A 19,335-nucleotide genomic window follows, 5' to 3' on the forward strand; every position below is an offset into this window, starting at 1 on the left:
GGTGGGCAAATATTTGGACTTGTGAGTTAACAAAATTGTCTGAGGGGCCAATGTAAAATTTATTTAATTTTACATTTTTTTTTTATTTTTTTGTTATTTTTATTTTTACTAAATAAGACATCCGACATGCAAGTCATGTTGCCAGTTTCTATGTTAAAAGTTGAAATACTTAGAAAGCAACTAGCGGGCCGGATTCAAACACTTGGTGGCTGCATGTGGCCCCCGGGCCCACCCCTGCTACCCTGCTCTAATGCATAGTCAAATTAGTTATTACTAGGAGTGTCACAAGACATCAAATTTGGTGATATACGAAATTGATTTGATATTGGTGTTTTTTTTTCAATGTTTGATCTTAGGATCGGACTAAGAGCGTTACTTTGACCAGACAACCTTTCGTGACGGCGTCATATGAGGACATCAACAAGGCGGAGGGTATCAGCAACATGCTCTGCCACGCTATCACCACCTCGTATCAACTCTATGCCAGCCTGGGCTCTGCAGAGTACATGGAATTTGTACTTAAAAACCCTTTCAACTCACCTCAGACTGTCACCATCCACAGTGACGATCCTGAGCTCAGGTGAGATACTTATTTTTTTTACTGCTGACGTCATTTTGCAAGTGCGGCACCACTCTAGCATGTGTTTTTGTGCGGTATGTGTTTTGAGTGTTAATGAGTAGAGTGTAACAAGCGTTGCCCTGCCATGAAAACGTTTTCACACCTTCTCGATGTGTTTCCTGAGGTGACGAAGAAGTGCTGGAAATACTTTATAGATTCCAAGTGTTCACGCGCCCTTTTCATTGTTATAAAAACAAGCCTCTTTTTGACTTTGCCAACAAAGGCTGTGTTTACTGTAGATACCTTGAGAAAACAGGATATCATGAGGAAGACTGCACATCCTGTAGAGGGTTAACGCAAAGTAATGATGTATTACTGAATTACTCAGGGCTAGGAATCTCAGGGTACCATACAATACTTAATATTATACACAATATTCTTGTGTTAAACGATGCCAAAATTTCAGATAATGAGGTTTGCACATTTAGAAGTGAGTCCTGAAAGAAGTTCAAAAGGCTCGGTTTCAAAAGGCGTGGTAAAATTGCCACTTTGTGACATCACAGAGGGCATTTCATGCTGGACTGTTTTGTGAACCTGGGTCACTATGGAGCTGGACTAGCCGACAAAATTCCTGATGCCCTAACACCTTTCCAATGTTACTTAGTTACAAATGGTGATTAATCACCATTAATTAATTTAAAAACAGTGATTAATCTGTTTGAAAGTTTTAATAATTTGACAGTCATTTGGTTTTAAGCAAGTTTCCCAAAAATTCTCCCTTTCTTTAATGTGCTTATACAACCCAGGAACTTCCCACGTTTTCATTATTACATAAATTATTTGAAAATACCACAATGAGGTGACTCATTGTTGTGATATGTGATGAATTACCAATGACTTTACTGAACAATATCTCATTCTGAAAATAAATGATGCATTTCAGTTTACAACTTGTGGTGTATCATAATTTGGAAATTCTTTGTTTGACTAACTACTGACTTAATAACTTAATAAAAAGTGTGTCTTTTAATCTCCCTTCTGTGCAATTGTCTGTCCGTTTAGTGTCATCACCAACACAGAAGAGTGGCAGTACTTTAAACAGCTCACAAAAACGCCGACCACGTTGGAGAAGGACATGTTCCACACAGAGGAAGGTGCCCCAGGTCCAAAGGTTTATCTGAGTCCTAAAGAGAGCGTCCACATTCCGATGAAATACCAGAGCTTCCTGTGTGACAACAACATGGCTCCTCAGGTGGGAAGTCGTTTTTCCGGTTTTGGTGGAGTTGAGAGAAGTATAGCATTATTGTGTTATACACCCCAAAACAACAGCGGCAAGCTAACACAGCGGTGTCGGTAGCTCAAGACTTTGTCAAGGTTATTTATAGCGCACCATTCGTACACAAATAAATTTTCACTTATAATTCTATGTATGTTCTGTATAGCCATGGTAGGACACTTTGCAGCTCCTAAAGGGAGCATGTACAGATTGAACAATAGCGGCCTCAGGGTTGACCCCTGGGGAACACCACGGGTCATAGATACAGCCATTTGGTCTGAGACAGTTACCAATTCCAACAAAGTACTTTCTGTCCTCCAGGTAGGACTTGAACCATTAGGGGAATCGTAGAAAATATATCTGTGAGGTTCCACTGTGTTAATATAAAACAAAACAGTATTGTTATTGACGTTAAAGCAAAACTTTAGCCACAGCTCTTATATTGTCTACTTGCATTTGAAGCTTTACGTAATGTGATTTTGCTTTCTTTTTCCTATAGAGGGGGTTTTAGTGTATTAGCCCTATGGGAGGAAGATACGGAGTACAGCTGAAATTCATTGATAATGTCATTACACCTAAGGCGTCTTCACACTAGTAAACACATGTACTGACGCTCAACACTTGATGCCCAAAGGACAAACTGTTCAATTCCAACCCCCCTCCGTGCTGCTTTTGTGATCATTTCCAGAATGTTCTCCTCGCTTGAGGTGCCTATATAAGATATCCAACACACTCCTGGGTAGTTAATCGGTTTTGATCAGCATTGTGCATCTTATCAAATCCTCACAGGGGCCGAGCTTCCTTCCTCCAAGGAAGAGTTCGACTCAGGCCAAGAAGATTCTGTCCAATATTGTTGCTGCCAAAACCATCAAGGTAAAAGAGTGTGTGCGTTATTGTGCTTAAGCTTCATGCGGTATCTCCTCCCTGGAGGAGATCATGTTTACCTCCTATCTGATATTATTATTAGCTGGAAGTCTATTGAGTAGAAACTTGCAGCAGCCTCCTCCTTCTTCTCTCTTTGAAGTGCCAAATAGTTAACATATATAGTACATTTTCATACCACTGTATATATATATATATATATATATAAAATCTAATATAAAATCAACTGGAAATGCAGACTTAAGTGTTAAAAGTGCCTCTAAAAGGGAGAACAGTTTGACACGTCTTCTTAATCTACTCAAATTAAGCGTGCAGGGTAAGTATGGTTGAAGTTACTTTCCCATTTCACACATCGTTAATAATGTGTAAAAAAAAGTGTAAAGCTGGCAGAAACAATGTGAATATGAGAGAGATAAGAGATAAGACCATGTGCTTTTTAAAAATAATCTTCCTGGGATGTGATTTACCCTGCACAAGCGTCGTAGTACAGCTGTCAGCTACATTTATTTTAGCGAGATGTGATTTTGTAGAAAGTGAAGTTTTGTTGCTGTCTTTTTGGGGGCGTAAGTATAAATTTATCTGCTTAACTGGCTAGAAAGATTTTTTTTAATTATTTTATTGTGTTTTTTATTGTAATTTGTATTTATTGACTATTTATTTCATATTTATTTGTATTTATTCTTTTTTTCCCCTTTCATTCAAAAGTCAATTTCTATAATAAACCATTAGTTTGCACTGGCATTCTTTATTTTACCTTGTAATTCACTTAAATTTATATTTATTATATTATTTTATTTGGGGCTGCACGGTGGTCGAGTGGTTAGCACGCAGACCTCACAGCTAGGAGAGTTGTGAATGGTTGTTTGTCTATATGTGCCCTGTGATTGGCTGGCCACCAGTCCAGGGTGTACCCCGCCTCTCGCCCGAAGACAGCTGGGATAGGCTCCAGCACCCCCCGTGACTCTCGTGAGGATAAGCGGTAGAAAATGAATGAATGAATGAATGAATGAATGAATGAATGAATGAATATTATTTTATTTATTTATTTATTTATTTTTGGGTCAATTTATTTTTGAGAAAAAAACACAAACAAAAAAAAAAATCTGACTCCAGACCCGAGGCCTGTACTATGAAGCAGGATTTATTCTCATCCAGGATAAATTTGAGTATTATCTCCAGATACAGCGGTATCAAACCTCCTCCACAATGCAAATTCTTGATTGCAGTTGTTGCTGCTAAAGATGCCCCAACCAGTTATTATTAGTTTTACGGGGAACTTTTTCCCATCAACGATGCTTTACCGAAGCTTCTGAGCTTCTAGTTTTGTTTTGTGCACACTAGAAAATCCTGAATCCTGTCAAGAGGTCTCGATTAAATATGAATCCTGTTGAAACTGACATATGGACCGCTTATGCGGGTCAGCGTAGGCCTGCAAATCTGATACGTCAGCAGTTTGCACAGCTGCTCTTTGGCAGGGATTCACGTCTGTCAGCTTGAGAGGAAAATAACATGGAAATGCACAAATTATCATCGTCATTGATAATAATAATAACAATTAGCCTGTATCCCCAATATTAGTTATGAAATATAAGTACTGATAAACATGTGTTCCAATTATTGATCATATTAAATGTAACCACCTGTAGACGGCAGCCATCATATTTGACCTTCACTCTCTGCAGGTTTCTTTCAAAGCAGAAAATGGCGATCCAATAGCCATCTGCCAGGTGATTGTGGAGCCAACACCACACGTTGTCAACCAGACGTTCCGACTTTACCACCCGGAGCTCAGTTTCCTCAAGAAGGCCATCCGTTTGCCGCCATGGCATGCTCTGTCTGGCAATACAGGTTACTGCATACATTAATTTATTATTACCATATTATTAGTATTTTGTACAGTCTGAAAAATATATTCATATCCAGATTTATTTTTATTTATGTAGAACAACAGATGCAAAACGACTTCTTCCCCAAGTGAGTGACTTTGGTGGACAAAGCATCTCAAAGTTAGCAAACAAAGCAGGAATGATGATGGGTATTTTAAGATAAACAACAAAATAGCTGCCAAATATGTAATTATACACTTTTTTTCAACCCAAACGCCCTATCCCAAAGACATATTCATACATTTTTTACGGCAATAAGAGGTGATGACGCAAGTGCACAACAGAAGAGATCATGTTTAATGCCATTTAATGCCTATTTATTATTATTGATTGGAATCAAACTAATGTAATGGATTGAGTAAGGAACTCAAACAATGCACAACGATGAGCCAATTCAAGAAACAATACAAGCAGTTGATGTTTGCTAAATACAAGGATGAAGAGTCTTGAATGATGTGCTATATATATCACTATATTGACACTTACTATGGTACACATTATGTCATTGGATGGTCCTATCACCTCCTACATCGGTATGGGACAAAAAAAAAAAAAAAAAAAAACTTAAACTATATTATGGAAAGCAGGAAGTGAACAAATGTAACAGTTACTGATTGTAAAAGTACCAGATGGAGGGGTAGGATTTAATAAGCTTTGCTTCTTCCTACTCCTTTTGGACATGTGGAACTGTGAACTGATTATGGGATGCACTCAATTGGAATCTGATGCATGTTCAAATGAAATAAAACCATTACCATTACCATTTAAGCTGTAAAAACAGCCACAAGGTGGCAGAAGTGCATTAGCTAAGACCTCCACATGGCTGTTTTCCATGTATTAAAGCCAGAAGGAACAATCTTTCTTGGGGGGGAGGATTTAATCGGCGGACCGCTCTCACTATAAACACTGAACCGCCTTCTTTCGAACTTAACAGGTTAAAATAGTGATTACCGATGCGTTAATGGAAGCTAGCCGGGTTAGCTTAGTTTAGCATGCTAGTGTGGTTCCGTGCATGACTTATATCTTTACCGCTTTAATGTAAGGAGTGTTTTACAATGCCAGAGGACGACGTGCAGGTTCATTTCATTTATATACCGTATTTTCTGGACTATAAGTCACACTTGTGACACTCATAGGTTGGCTGTTCCTGCGACTTATACTCCAGAGCGACTTAAAAATGAATATATCTAGACTTTCGTACTGATATCTCCTACTACTTAAAAATTAAATATTTAAACAGTAGATGTTAACTTACAAAGACAACTGATAACAACAGAACACAAATTCCCTGGATGAAAATCATATTCTGCAGACTACAAACTCCAAGTAGTGAAATTTGCTGCTGAAAACAATAATCGAGCATCATAGACAAAGTTTGGAGTAAGTGAGAAACTTGTTAGGTACTAGCGTAAAGCGGATGCTACTCTTGCTGCCATGAAGAAAACAAAACAGTTAGTGTACTTAAAACTGTTTATGTCACATAAACACTGGACACCGTTTCTGTTCATGTTTATTTTTTGTGTAGCTGAATAACCATTGTGTTAGCATATTGCATTGCTAGCATTGTGTTCTCCATTCTTTTATTATTGTTAGAACTTGCGTTCCAAGAGGACGTAATGTCTGTTTTGGTCAAGTAGTTTGTAAAATAAATTACCCGCAAAAAATGCGACTTATACTCCAGTGCAACTTATGTTTGTTTTTTTTTTCTACCTAATTATGCATTTTTGGCCTTGTGCGACTTATAGTCCAGAAAATACAGTATGAATATCAGCCACAAAGCAATGTCAAGGCAAAATTAAAAAAGCACACATACCATCTAGAGCTAACCCATGCCCCCCCTGTATGAATATGCTTCTCTGTGTCTCCCTAATGGCTTAAGCAGTTGGAAGCACGGATGCCAAGACTCAACTTTCTGTATGCTGTAGTGACCCCAACATCATCTGCCAGACTATGATGCCGGTAAGAGAACCATGTCATCTTCCTTTATACAGTACAGGAAGTCCCTCTCTGCCCACAACACTGTACGGTAAATTGGGGATTAATTAGCAGACGAGTAGCTTCAGCACCATGGTTGTTTGGAGTAAGCATTCCTAGGAATTATTTGATTACTTTTTTTTTTTTTTTAGCACAAAAGCTTCTTATTACATAAGATGCTTAATTGTTCATTTTTCCAATTGTTTTGCCTCCATTTGTCTTTTATGACACGTCCTTTTTTTTAACCATTGATCATTTCTACTGTGTTTCTGACCAGATGCCAGGAGAGCCTCAGGATGTCTACTTAAAAGTACCCGGCAGTCCCAGTCCCAACATCAAAATGTTTTATGTGATGGTTTTCATGTGAGTATACTACCGTACACAGCATGACGTCAACCTGCACAATATTAAAAATATTATCTGAAAGCACTGTAATATGTAATAATAAGTAATATGTTCTTTGTGTGGTTAGGTTAGGTATACTCGATACTGGGTGTTTTCAATTAAAACGGCGAAAGTCGCTTTAAATTGCATCAGAGCGATAAGCTCTTATGAATATGAAATGGAATGAAGCCCAGCACATCACTGTATTTTTTCAATACAAAACAATATTCTTGGCATCTAAATTGCATTAAAAACAACAGGTGAACACAAGAGGCTTGTTTTTAAATGAAATAAAACTGCATTTGTTTTTCTGGAAATAAATCACATTACATAACAATTTATTAAGCATGTCTAAAATGTTCAGTTATTGTTCTTCCGGCATCTTCCAAACGTCCCTGAATGCTCTTCTAAGTGCTGTAGTCATGGAGCAGTGCTGAGTATGTGACTGCATCACCTCCCACTCGTAGCTCCCAGTCTCATCTCAGGCCACTGAGACCTACATTGGCTTTGTCTCAGCAGTGGGAGGAGGATGATGATGGTGATGATGATGGTGGTGGTGGTGGTGCATAACCGCAGATCAGCTGTCCTCATCTTTGACCTCCCGCTAGTCTTTCAGCCTCCCATTGAGTGCTTTGTCTTACTATAATTGTTCCTGATGATGTTTTTTCTCTGTAGTGATGAGTGGATGGCGGCGCCCTCGCAGATCTGGCAGGTTTATGTACATTTCATGGAACGGGTGGATGTCAGTTGTGTCACTGGCCAACGGAGCTGTCAATCACTGGTGCTGAGGGGGAGGCAGGCCGCTCGCAAGGTCAAGTGTTTCTCGTCACACCCCGAGGAGATTGAGGTACAGCGCCAGTTAGTTGAAGTAGTAGCGCCTTGAACGTTTACTGTTTTGGACTTGAACAATGTCACTTAGTTTCCGAGACGCGTTTCTCATGGAAATGGTAATGGTTTAAATTAATTTGGACAGTTCCACATGTCCAAAAGGAGTAGGAAGAAGCAAAGCTTATTAAATCCTACCCCTCCATCTGGTACTTTTACAATCAGTAACTGTTACATTTGTTCACTTCCTGCTTTCCTAATATAATTTAAGTATTTTTTTTTATTTTGTATTTTTTTCAATTTTTTGTCACGTACCGAAGTACGTACGTGATATGACCATACAATGACATAATGGGTACCATAGTAACTGTCAATATGTATATATATATATATATATATATATATATATATATATATATATATATATATATATATATATATATATATATATATATATATATATATCAATAATATATTGATATATTGAGTTCAATAATATATTGAACTGCTTGTATTGTTTCTTGAATTGGCTCATCGTTGTGCATTGTTTGAGTTCCTTTCTGATATCTGATACTGGTCCTTACTCATCTTCAGGACATTAAGTTCTTCAGCACATGCACGGTAATGCAAACTCATACTTGATAAAAATAATATAATACATGCATACTGTAAGTACATAATCTAAGTTAATTCAATCTAAAAAAGTAGTACGGTCTTAATGATGTAATGATGAGAAGAAAATCATTGATTGCATGTCGGGAAGTTGGTATTTTCTGGATTTCTTGCAAGTCTCATTTCCTCAGCGAAAGCCACATATCTCAGAGGGGATTCGGGACTCAGCAGGAAACAAGCGAACAGGCAACGGTTTCTTTTGTAATAATCTGCAGTGAGTTATCATGAACCTACAAATGTGATTTGATTTGAATTAAGAAGTCTTTTTAATGTCATTCCATGCATACTGTCAGATTGACCTGCATATTTTAACAAAGGAGGTTTGATGATGATTCTCCTGCAGAGTCCCAATAAAAGGCTATTTCTTATTCAAAATAAAGTGGTATGATTGACGGTTACTGTTACTGCATACAGTAGCAATACAAGGGTGTCTTTCCTTGAAGAAATGGGATACAGGCAGGAAAAGAAAAAAGCGACAGATGTATTTTTAAAAGATTTCAGCATATGCATCCCAGTGTCTGCTTTGATGTGACTCTTGGCAGGTTGAGTTGCTGTGGAATGCATCGGAGGAGTCTTATGAAACAGGATAAAGCTCACACCGCCGGAGAATAGTTTTGCTTTTCTCAACAGATTTCAAAAAAAAAAAAAAAAGAAGAGCGCTATGCAATAATTCCCACATCCTGCTGTCTCTGTTTTATTTCTCTCACTGATTACTCACAGTTATCACTCATTGTTCTCCTTTTCTGTCCTTCCTTTCACCTACTCTTTAATTCGGATTTTTACCTCTCAAATAGCTGTCTTTTTTGTGTGTGTACAATTTCATTTTAGCCACATTTTTTGGGGATTGGTAGCTGTTACTCCAAAGATCTCATCATTTTGTATTTTTGTTAATTTTTTATGTATGCAAGACAATAAGATGGCCAAGAGAAGACGAACAATAAGCCAGGGCGCAGCCAGGGCGCAGCCAGGGCGCAGCCAGGGCGCAGCCAGGGCGCAGCCAGGGCGCAGCCAGGGCGCAGCCAGGGCGCAGCCAGGGCGCAGCCAGGGCGCAGCCAGGGCGCAGCCAGGGCGCAGCCAGGGCGCAGCCAGGGCGCAGCCAGGGCGCAGCCAGGGCGCAGCCAGGGCGCAGCCAGGGCGCAGCCAGGGCGCAGCCAGGGCCCTGTCTCTATTAAAATTAACACAACTGATCTCATTTCAACTGGATCTCATTCATTCATTCATTCATTCATTCATTCATTCATTCATTTTCTACCGCTTATCCTTGCGGGGGTGCTGAAGCCTATCCCAGCGGGGTACACCTTGTACAGGTGGACAGCCAATCACAGGGCACATATAGACAAACAACCATTCACACTCACATTCATACCTATGGACAAATTAGAGTCGCCAATTAACCTAGCATGTTTTTGGAATGTGGGAGGAAACCGGAATACCCGGAGAAAACCCACGCATGCACAGGGAGAACATGCAAAACTCCAGGATCTCATTTAGTTTGTACAAATTATGGCTCTAGAAACATTTTCACCTTGTTAGCAGCTGTTCACTCCTTCTCCAACTCATCCACTCCATTATCTTCTATACGTTTTCCACAGGTCAGCCCTGGAGGTGTTTTCATGCTGCCCCCAGCAGCAGTGCAGGAGCTCCAATTGAAGGTGCAGCCCTGGCGGCCAGGCAGCCGCTTCCTGTTTGTGAACGCAGTGGACGTGGAGCAGAGGCAGCTGGTGACTGCCTGGCTGCTCTGCCTTAATATCCACCGACCTGTCTTATCTAAGGTAAAAAGCAGTGTTCTTAATCCAAGACTTAAACCAGACACTAGCCTTGGCCTTTCTTGACTGTTGACTGAGGGTTTTATGTTCATTCATTCATTCATTCATTCATTCATTTTCTACCGTTTATCCTGACGAGGTTGGTGGAGCCTATCCCAGCTGTCTTGAGGCAAGAGGCGGGGTACACCCTGGACTGGTGACCAGCCAATCACAGGGCACATATAGACAAACAACCATTCACACTCACATTCATACCTATGGACAATTTGGAGTCGCCAATTAACCTAGCATGTTTTTAGAATGTGGGAGGAAACCGGAGTACCCGGAGAAAACCCACGCATGCACGGGGAGAACATGCAAACTCCACACAGAGATGGCCGATTGTGGGATGGTCTTATGTGTCTGATTTAAATATATATATATCATAATCTTCCATGTGTCTTTGTAGGCATTTGAGGTGTGTGTCCCAGTTCGAGGTGGACGAGGAAGCTCCAAGAAAATTACATACACCAACCCTTACACGGGCGCCCGCACCTTCCTGCTCCGCTCCGGCCATCCTGATCTGCTCCAGTTCAAAGAGGACAGATTCCAGGTGAGAGAAGGTCCTAAAAAGTAAGACCTGTTGTTCTTTTCCATCCATTAAAAGTAAAAAGTCAATGTTTTTTTGATTAAGACCGACACACAAAAAGAGCCTTTTCCTCCGAATGAGATTAGTTGAGGAGATTCCATCTGATGAAAGGATTCGGGGTTATCAAAGTTCAATTCTTTTGTTATGGATTAGCGGCAACAGCTGCTAATTCCTTATAAGTGATCCTTGTAAGCCATAGCATTCTTTAAATTAAACACAACACACCTAAACTATGACACAGCCATTATTGGCGAAATAGCTCACAACACAAATGAGTACACTTCACAGTAAACATATCCAGATTGTGTCAATATTTTGTGTGGGCACCATAATCCTGTGTAGCAGCTATTTAAATAACAGTCCAAGACGGGGTCAGCAACCCGCAGCTACTTGTTGTAGCTCCCTTTACCGAGCGCATTGATATGTTTTTTTAATACCGAAGTCAGGGAAATGTACATTTTCAAACAGAATGTGAAATATCCGACTTCCCGCAAGTCATCTCAACTGTGTACTGAATGCTGATTCAATGATCGGGGAGGTCGCAGTAGTACGCAGTAAAATAAAATGATGTAATTATCAAAAGGGGTGCCAACTCCAGGTCACATACACTCTCCTGGCCCCATTATGCTTACTCACATGAGAGTACACACAAGTACACACAAATTACTTATTAATCTGATCACTCATTTCATGCAACAAATATATATAATATAAATAAAACATGTTGACATCTACATCTATCTTTGAATGACCAATAGCACCTTATTTACTCTTACTGAACACTTGAAAGATATCACAATATGTAGATAAAAAATAATATATATATATATATATAATATAAAATAAAATATAAAAAACATAAAAATACTACGTTACTATGAAATAGAGTTGACACACATTTCTGAAAATATCTTTTTTTTAAGACTAGTTAAAAAAAAAATAAACAGATACTATCAATATATAAGACATCTATTCAACTTCTTTGTGCTTGTTGTGTAATATTTGTCCTATTCTAACACTATCATAAGCATAGTTATTATGTAGCCATGAACTAGATAAAATGTGTGTTTTTTTTTAAAGGTTGTTACAGTCACATTCAATGGAATCATCATTGCAGTTTATTGCGTCTCTTTTTGATGAGATGTAATAAAAAGTAGCAACAAATGGCAAAGCCTATTAACAATAAAACCAATGAGATGCAATGGGAGTTCTTTTCCACATAAACTACCGAGTGGAAAATGCTGCTCCCGTCCCAGACCACACCGTATCAATTAGCCCGAGGGAGGGGGGCGGGGATGCTTTTTTTTTTTCCATTCCATCTTGTTATCATCGCTGCGGGTATCTTATAATAAAGCATTTAGCCTGCCAGCAGCATTTAGTAATGGCGGTTGACACTTTGCTTCCTTTTGATATGACTCGGGATAATGGAAATACATTTTCAGGAGGGGACGCAGCAGCGGAAATCAATAGTGATATTATTTTTTGGGGGGGGGGGGGGTAAATCCTGTAAATACTGTACATCCATTTATCTGTCGCTTGCTGGAAAAGAGAAAACCTAAGGTAAATTCTGGATTCATACAATTAGAGGGGGATCAATGATGTATTGAAGAAAGTGAAGCAACATACGTAGCATGCACTACTTAGCTGCTACCAGTGGAGGTGCTGTTGATTCGGCCTCTTTTAGTTTACCGTCCTGCTCAATACGACAGCATGAATGAAACAATTCCCTTCATAAGCCACGTTTACATGAGGAGTTTTTCTCAACCAGAATAGTCAATGGGGCATACGCAGTAAAACGTAAACACCAACATCACGTGATACCGACTTCCTTGAGTTTTTTTTTTTAAATTTAGTTTGAATCAAAAACAAACTTTCCGCAGCAGTCCAGTGCCGATTGCTCGCCTCCCATTTTTTTTAAATCGAAGAACGTCTTGAGCTGCGTGTTACGTCATAGCTGAGCATGCGCTGAACGTACCCGGGAACAGGAAAAGATAAAGTTCAATCTTGCTAATATTTTATAATTAAACTCGGCACATGTTTTATATAGATATATATTTTCTTTTTTTAATCAAACTGGACTTGTGAATGGCGTATAGAAGGGTTTAGATTCTTTTCCACAGATGGCGGTAATGCTCACGAAAGCTGCTTGCCAACCGTCAATAAACAACAGAAGAAGAAAAACACCACGAAGAAGAACGCAGTCTGCATACTGCATACTGCTTTGCATACTGTCTGATGGATTGGGTATGCAGTATGCAGTGTGGGTAGTATGGGCATGGGAGTATGTAGTAGTCAGGATGCGGTTTCCAACACAGCCATGTCTCCATAATGTTGCAAGTATACAAAATGTCTTGTTTAAATGAAGAATTAGTGATTTATGACTTCATTAATAGTGTCTGGATTCTTTTGTCCATTTTTTATGGTTTATGGATCAAATTAAGAAACAGATTTGAACACTTATTGCCTCATAGGGACAACACACTGTTGTCCTCAGAAAGACACAATTTGACGAGAGCATTGTTGTTGTTGTTGGCTACTCAGATTGGCGGGGGGGAGAGTTACACCATAGGGCTGCGCTTTGCCCCCAGCCAGAGTCCAGGCTCAGTGGAGATCCTGGTCTACGTCAACAACATGGAGGAGAAGACGGAAGAGACCTTCTGTGTAAATGTCAACTACTCATGACTACTTTAAACTTGAATCTGTACTATATTTTTGCTACGTACATCGTAATAAACACTACGTTTTTTTTTTTTAAAATGGTGGTACATTTAAGGGCTGATTTATTTTATGGCATTCCAACGAGCCGCCTTCAAATAAATCAAATCCTGCAAAGCCAAACTCTGCAAAGTCGCGGGTACACAAAGCTAAGTTTTAATCTTCTGCTGAGGTGTCCAGCAAGTGTTCACGACACTTCCTCCCCAACCATCGAGAAGTGCACTGACGGTGAAAGCAATAACTTTTTATCGACTTTAATTACCCGGCAAAACCACTTCAATGCCACTTTATGGTGGGGTTTTAATCTAACACCAGCCGGGGGTCCGTGATCCTCTCACCTCCCAAACAACTTATCCTCATCAAACCATTATTAGAAGCGGCATGATAATGGGGTACAATCGTGTTGTTTTTTTTTTTTTTTTTTCCTTTTTAGGCGAGGAGAACAACTCAGCCACACACTGTAAGCATTGTGTTATGTAACAGGCTGTGTTATGTAACACAATCCCCTCCACCCCCTACCATATCTCTCTCATTAGGATTCAGGCTGCAAAATAAAGCTTGAGCACATCAGCAGAGGAGGCCAATAAAATGAAGATAACAGCTCAGTCGGGTATATTTCATCTGTCTTTCCTCTAATATGAGGATGCTCATTTTTCTCTCAGGTGTATGTTTGCATGCTGCTGCTGCACAATATCCAAGCTTTATGCACTCCACTTTTTCCAGTGGGTGTCCATACACTCAAACGTCACATGTATGCACTTAACAATAAGCTTTTATACTGACAGATGTTTCTAATTGTACCTCTCTGATTGTAACAGTTGTCATAATTACCATAATTGCTTATTTTGTACTACATAACTGGTAGTTACCTTTTTTTTTTAATATAAAATGTATTGATATCTCACCCCTGCACATGGTGCCCAAGGCGGATGGGTTGTGGCGGCCTTGTGGCGATTTCCGCCACCTTAATGATATCAACCGCCCCCCTTTCCGCACATCCAGAATTTTTCTGCCCGCCAGTTCTCACCAGGGTCTCGTGTGCCCCGTTGAGGCTTTTTGAATTTTTTCTGCATGCCTTTCGGCCTTAAGAGGGCGCCCCGCAGACTTTTAAGACGCCGTTAGACTCGATGTTGCGTGACCTCACTTTTGTGTTTGTCTATCTCACCGACATTTTGCCGGCCATTCCTTCAGCCGAGGAGCACTTTTCTCATCTCATGCTGGTTTTCCGCCATCTTGATGAGCGTGGTTTAAGGAAACCTGCACTTGAAAAAAAAAAAAATCATCCTTACATGAAACATTAACACAAATGTTTTTCCCCATTCTGTGTCTTCTGAAGGTAGAAAACGAGTTAACATGAGGTAGCTAACAATGAATGTAATGGGACAAACATATTTTGACTATAAATCCCTAGAAAAATCTGTAAATGCAAACAATGTTCCATCTACATAAATGACCAGTATTAACGATGCTACCGCCATGTTTTTATTATAGCAGCTAACATGAAGAACTCGCGGAGTAACACACAACGCCTTGCTAGTCTCAGCGTCACTCACTTTGCCTCAAGCCACTGGCTATGTATGCCGGGTCGTCTCCTCTGCCGCCGTCAGCTGGTGTCCACCGCCATCTCGGTGCCAGAAGAACTCGATCAGCTTTGTCAGCCAGGCCACGGAGATCACCGTCTGTCAATCAAGGAGTTAGACAATGGCGTGCGAACCGGAGGCGGAAGCTGGCGCGGAACAATGTGCGGGAACACAAAATCACCATCCAGCAGTGACAGCATATTGCCTATTCCATCCACAGCCGCGCCATCACTAAGACTGTACTTGCTTGAGCCACTAATTACCCATAAGTTAATTAAAATGTGCGGATATCTGCATTACTTGTGTAATAATAATAATAATAATAATAATAATAATAATAATAATAATGGTGCAAAACAAGCAGGTCCCAAGCAGACAGGGCTATCTTGTAAGTGTGATTGACTTGGTGTTACACAGCAATGATTGTGTGTTTATTTTTACTGAGCAGTGTAGCTAACGGCCATGTTGTTCCCATGTTTCACACCAGTGCCTGTCAACCTCCAATGTGAAGCATGTAAGTGCATCTCTGGTGATAAATGGGCTGCTATTTCCTTCTTCAGAGTAATTACAACAGCAGCACGGTTTGCTCCCTCAGCCAGGTACAAGGCACCTTATAACACTGTATAAAGTGCTGCAAGTCCAGCAACCCCCCCCCAGCCCCCCAACCACCCAAACTCCCCGCCCCCTGCTGTCTGCTCACCTTGTTAGTGTGTTAGCAGGGCTCCTGTGACTCCAGCAGAGCAAAAGAGGCAAGGACTGACTGGACCGATGCCTCTTATTGCCCTCATGTGGAGCCAGAACTACACTTCACCCCCCCCCAGATGACCTCCAGCTCCATCCAAGCAGGAGCAAACAACACCATAATGGAGGGACATCACGGTATGTGTGTCTTATAAGGGCATATCCAGCCACTTAGAAAAAGTGGATAAATATGCCACCTCGCTTCAACCGGCAGAACATTCCCATGTTTATATGAATTGTCAAAGCTGACCATAACACACAAAGGAATAACGCACCGCATCTACTTTTGACACACAGATTACACAATTCTTTACACAACTAAACGGTGCCCTCATGCCGCCCATGTGTGATTTTAGTGTAATTCCCTAACAGAGGTGTGACAACAGCATTGTCATGGTTAGCCGGCCTCTCCCCACGCCCCCCTGCTGTTTTCCTCAGCAGGCATATCAACACGGCGCTGTTATTCCACAAGTGTTTAATAAAATGCAGCGACGTGTTATAAAGGCGAAGTACTCCCTACTGAGAAATAAAGGTGAGCAGCCACAAGCTTCTACATAGAAGTACTTGAACACAGCCAATGATACTTCATTGGCAAAAGTGGGTATTATTTGTAGTAGTACCTGGTCAGCCCGGTGTCTTAAGATTATTAAACTACTGCTGGCCACTTGGTTGAGCAAATCGGACTCTAACGAGCGAGAGGCGGGGTACACCCTTGACAGGGTCGCCAGCCAATCACAGGGCACATATAGACAAACAACCATTCACACTCACATTCATACCTATGGACAATTTGGAGTCGCCAATTAACCTAGCATGTTTTTGGAATACCCGGAGAAAACCCACGCATGCACGTGGAGAACATGCAAACTCCACACAGACATGGCCGAGGGTGGGCCTGAACCCGGGTCTCCTAGCTGTGAGGTCTGCGCGCTAACCACTCGACCGCCGTGCAGCCAACGATATACTAATGATAGCTTAACGGTCGCACAACCCTGGACTAGCTCTACACCCTCTAGTCGTGAGGGTGCTGGAGGGTAGATGGGACTTTCCTCAACTGGTCTACATGTGCTTTGTGGACTTGGAACTGGCATTCTACTGTGTCCCTCGCACAGGGACGCTCTGGGAGTACAGGATTGGTGGTGTGCTACTACGTGCCATTGGGTCCTTTGGTACAACCGGAACAGGAGCTTGGTTGGCATTCCCAGCAGTAAGTCAAGCCTGCTTCCGGTGAATGTTGGCCTCTGCCGATTCTTCATCATTTTCATGGACAGAATTTCTAGGCTTAGCCAAGGCGGCGAAGTAGTCTCATCTCTTCTGGCCTCTTCGGGCTGTCACTTTCAGCATTTACTGGGACGGTTTGGACGGTGAAGATTCTGGCATGAGACTCAGCACCTCCAAATCAGAAGCCATGGTTCTCAGTCGGAAAAGGGTGGAATGCTCATTCCAGGTTGGGAATGAGGTCCTGCCCCAGGTGGAGGAGTTCAAGTATCTCAGAGTCTTGTTTATGAGTGAGGGAATATGGGAGCCTGTGATTGGCTGGCGACCAGTCCAGGGTATGATGATGGGAGCATGAAGTCCATAGCAGATTGGTGCAGCGTCTCGCTGTATGCGGTTGCTGTAGAAAGCCGGAAGGCAAATCTCTCAATTTACCATTCGATCTATGTTCCCACGTTCATCTATGGTCATGAGCTTTGGATCGTGACCGAAAGAACGAAATCGCGGACACAAGCGGTTGAAATGTGTTTCCTCCGTAGGGTAGCTGGACTCACCCTAAGAGATAGGGCGAGGAGCTCAGTAGAGACGCTTCTCCTTCACCTCGAGAAGATCCAGTTGAGGTGGCTAGGGCATGTAGTCCAGATGTCTCCTGAACGCCTCCCTGGTGAGGCATTCAGGGCAAGCCCAGCCAGAGAAGCCCCAGGGGCAGACCTAGGACACACTGGAGGGACTATACATATCTCACATGGCTTGGGAACGCCATGGTGGGCTTCCCTATTGAGACTGCTGCCCCTATGATCCGGGCCCGGATAAGCAGAGGGGAATGGAATGGAATGGAACAGTGAAAAGTCAAAAAAACGAAAACAACCAAAGTTGTCCTCATCACTTTTGGACCACCAGCTCCCCGACACAAATCTGCCCAGAGCCCGTGCTGTCTTACCCAGCATGCAGGAGTCCAGCCCCCCAAAACCGACAGTGGACCTCCAACACACCAGCCGTCTCCGAAGGAAACTGCTAGATCAATTCATCGATTCCTTCAACTCAAACTGAAAGCTGCATCAAATGCACCGCTACACGAGTTCACCATGGTGAGTAGAACTTCACTCCATACTTTGAATTTGAAATGACTGCAAGGAACCTGGCACAAAACGACTTAACCAGCATTGCCAAATATGTCGACTAATGTTTAACTCCACCAAAGGAAAACAGACAGGAACCATCTGGGGTTAATTGTTTAGTTTTTGAGTAAACAAGTGCAAAAAAATAAAAGAGTGAAGAGAGCAAAAAACAAATGGAAGGAGCGAGGAATGCTAAAGCAGCCCGTCTCTTGTTTTATCTTGAGGAGGCAGACTGGGGTCAGATTAGATGTGAAGTGCAAGAAGGAGCTCCTAACAAAATGAAATTCAATTACCTTGCTACACATCTGAGCAAGACCTCCTTTGAGCCTTGTCTGGGAAACACACGTGTGTTTGACTGCAAGACCACACACACACACACACACACACACACACACACACACACAGAGTCTGAAAGACAAATCACCGCTCTCAGTAAATGGCAGCAAAATCCACACTGCTGTTTTCATCAATCCCTTTTTTTTTTTTTTTACCTCAGATGCTTTTTATTTTATTGTAGCATAACGGTGCTGTGATTTCAGCTAGAAATTGTACCAATTACGAGCTCACCAAGTCTGCAGTTGGTAATAGCAGCTATCCGGAAGTGCTCGTGAGCAACCACAACGGAGTGGGCGTGCCTGGAGTGGAATAATTATTCCACTAAATTATTTTTATATTATTGTATTATTATTTTATTATTATTATTGTGTTATTATTATTTTATAATTTATTATTATTATTATTATTAAATTATTGGATTCTAAATTAAAATATTTGATTTAGGTTTAAACATATTGTATGTGACACATTAACTGATTTAATTCCACTCCTTATTAATGTTCATTCATTCATTTTCTACCGCTTATCCTCACAAGGGTCGCGGTGGGTGTTGGAGCCTATCCCAGCTGTCTATGGGCGAGAGACGGGGTACACAATGGACTGGTGGCCAGCCAATCACAGGGCACATATAGACAAACAACCATTCACACTCGCATTCATACCTATGGACAATTTGGAGTCACCAATTAACCTAGCATGTTTTTGGAATGTGGGAGGAAACCGGAGTACCCGGAGAAAACCCACGCATGCACGGGGAGAACATGTAAACTCCACACAG

At 41.2% G+C, this 19,335-nt stretch overlaps 1 protein-coding gene across 3 annotated transcripts in view; it reads left to right on the forward strand.

Moving 5' to 3' along the window:
• The window catches only part of nphp4 (nephronophthisis 4), a 93,974-nt gene extending 79,419 nt beyond the window's left edge, over positions 1-14,555 (forward strand). For 2 of the 3 annotated variants that reach the window (XM_058083831.1, XM_058083833.1), the window contains exons 20-29: positions 357-580; positions 1,622-1,811; positions 2,625-2,708; positions 4,400-4,565; positions 6,483-6,562; positions 6,855-6,940; positions 7,637-7,808; positions 10,051-10,230; positions 10,673-10,816; positions 13,394-14,555. In XM_058083831.1, the coding sequence (XP_057939814.1) occupies positions 357-580; positions 1,622-1,811; positions 2,625-2,708; positions 4,400-4,565; positions 6,483-6,562; positions 6,855-6,940; positions 7,637-7,808; positions 10,051-10,230; positions 10,673-10,816; positions 13,394-13,534 (1,467 nt within the window). In that variant the 3' untranslated portion in view covers positions 13,535-14,555. The remainder of the gene's footprint in view (positions 1-356; positions 581-1,621; positions 1,812-2,624; positions 2,709-4,399; positions 4,566-6,482; positions 6,563-6,854; positions 6,941-7,636; positions 7,809-10,050; positions 10,231-10,672; positions 10,817-13,393) is intronic. The other variant, XM_058083832.1, reaches the window with a different exon arrangement.
• Positions 14,556-19,335: the final 4,780 nt, after the last annotated feature.

Source organism: Doryrhamphus excisus, chromosome 10 (genome assembly GCF_030265055.1).
Source record: "Doryrhamphus excisus isolate RoL2022-K1 chromosome 10, RoL_Dexc_1.0, whole genome shotgun sequence".
Classification (NCBI taxonomy): domain Eukaryota; kingdom Metazoa; phylum Chordata; class Actinopteri; order Syngnathiformes; family Syngnathidae; genus Doryrhamphus; species Doryrhamphus excisus.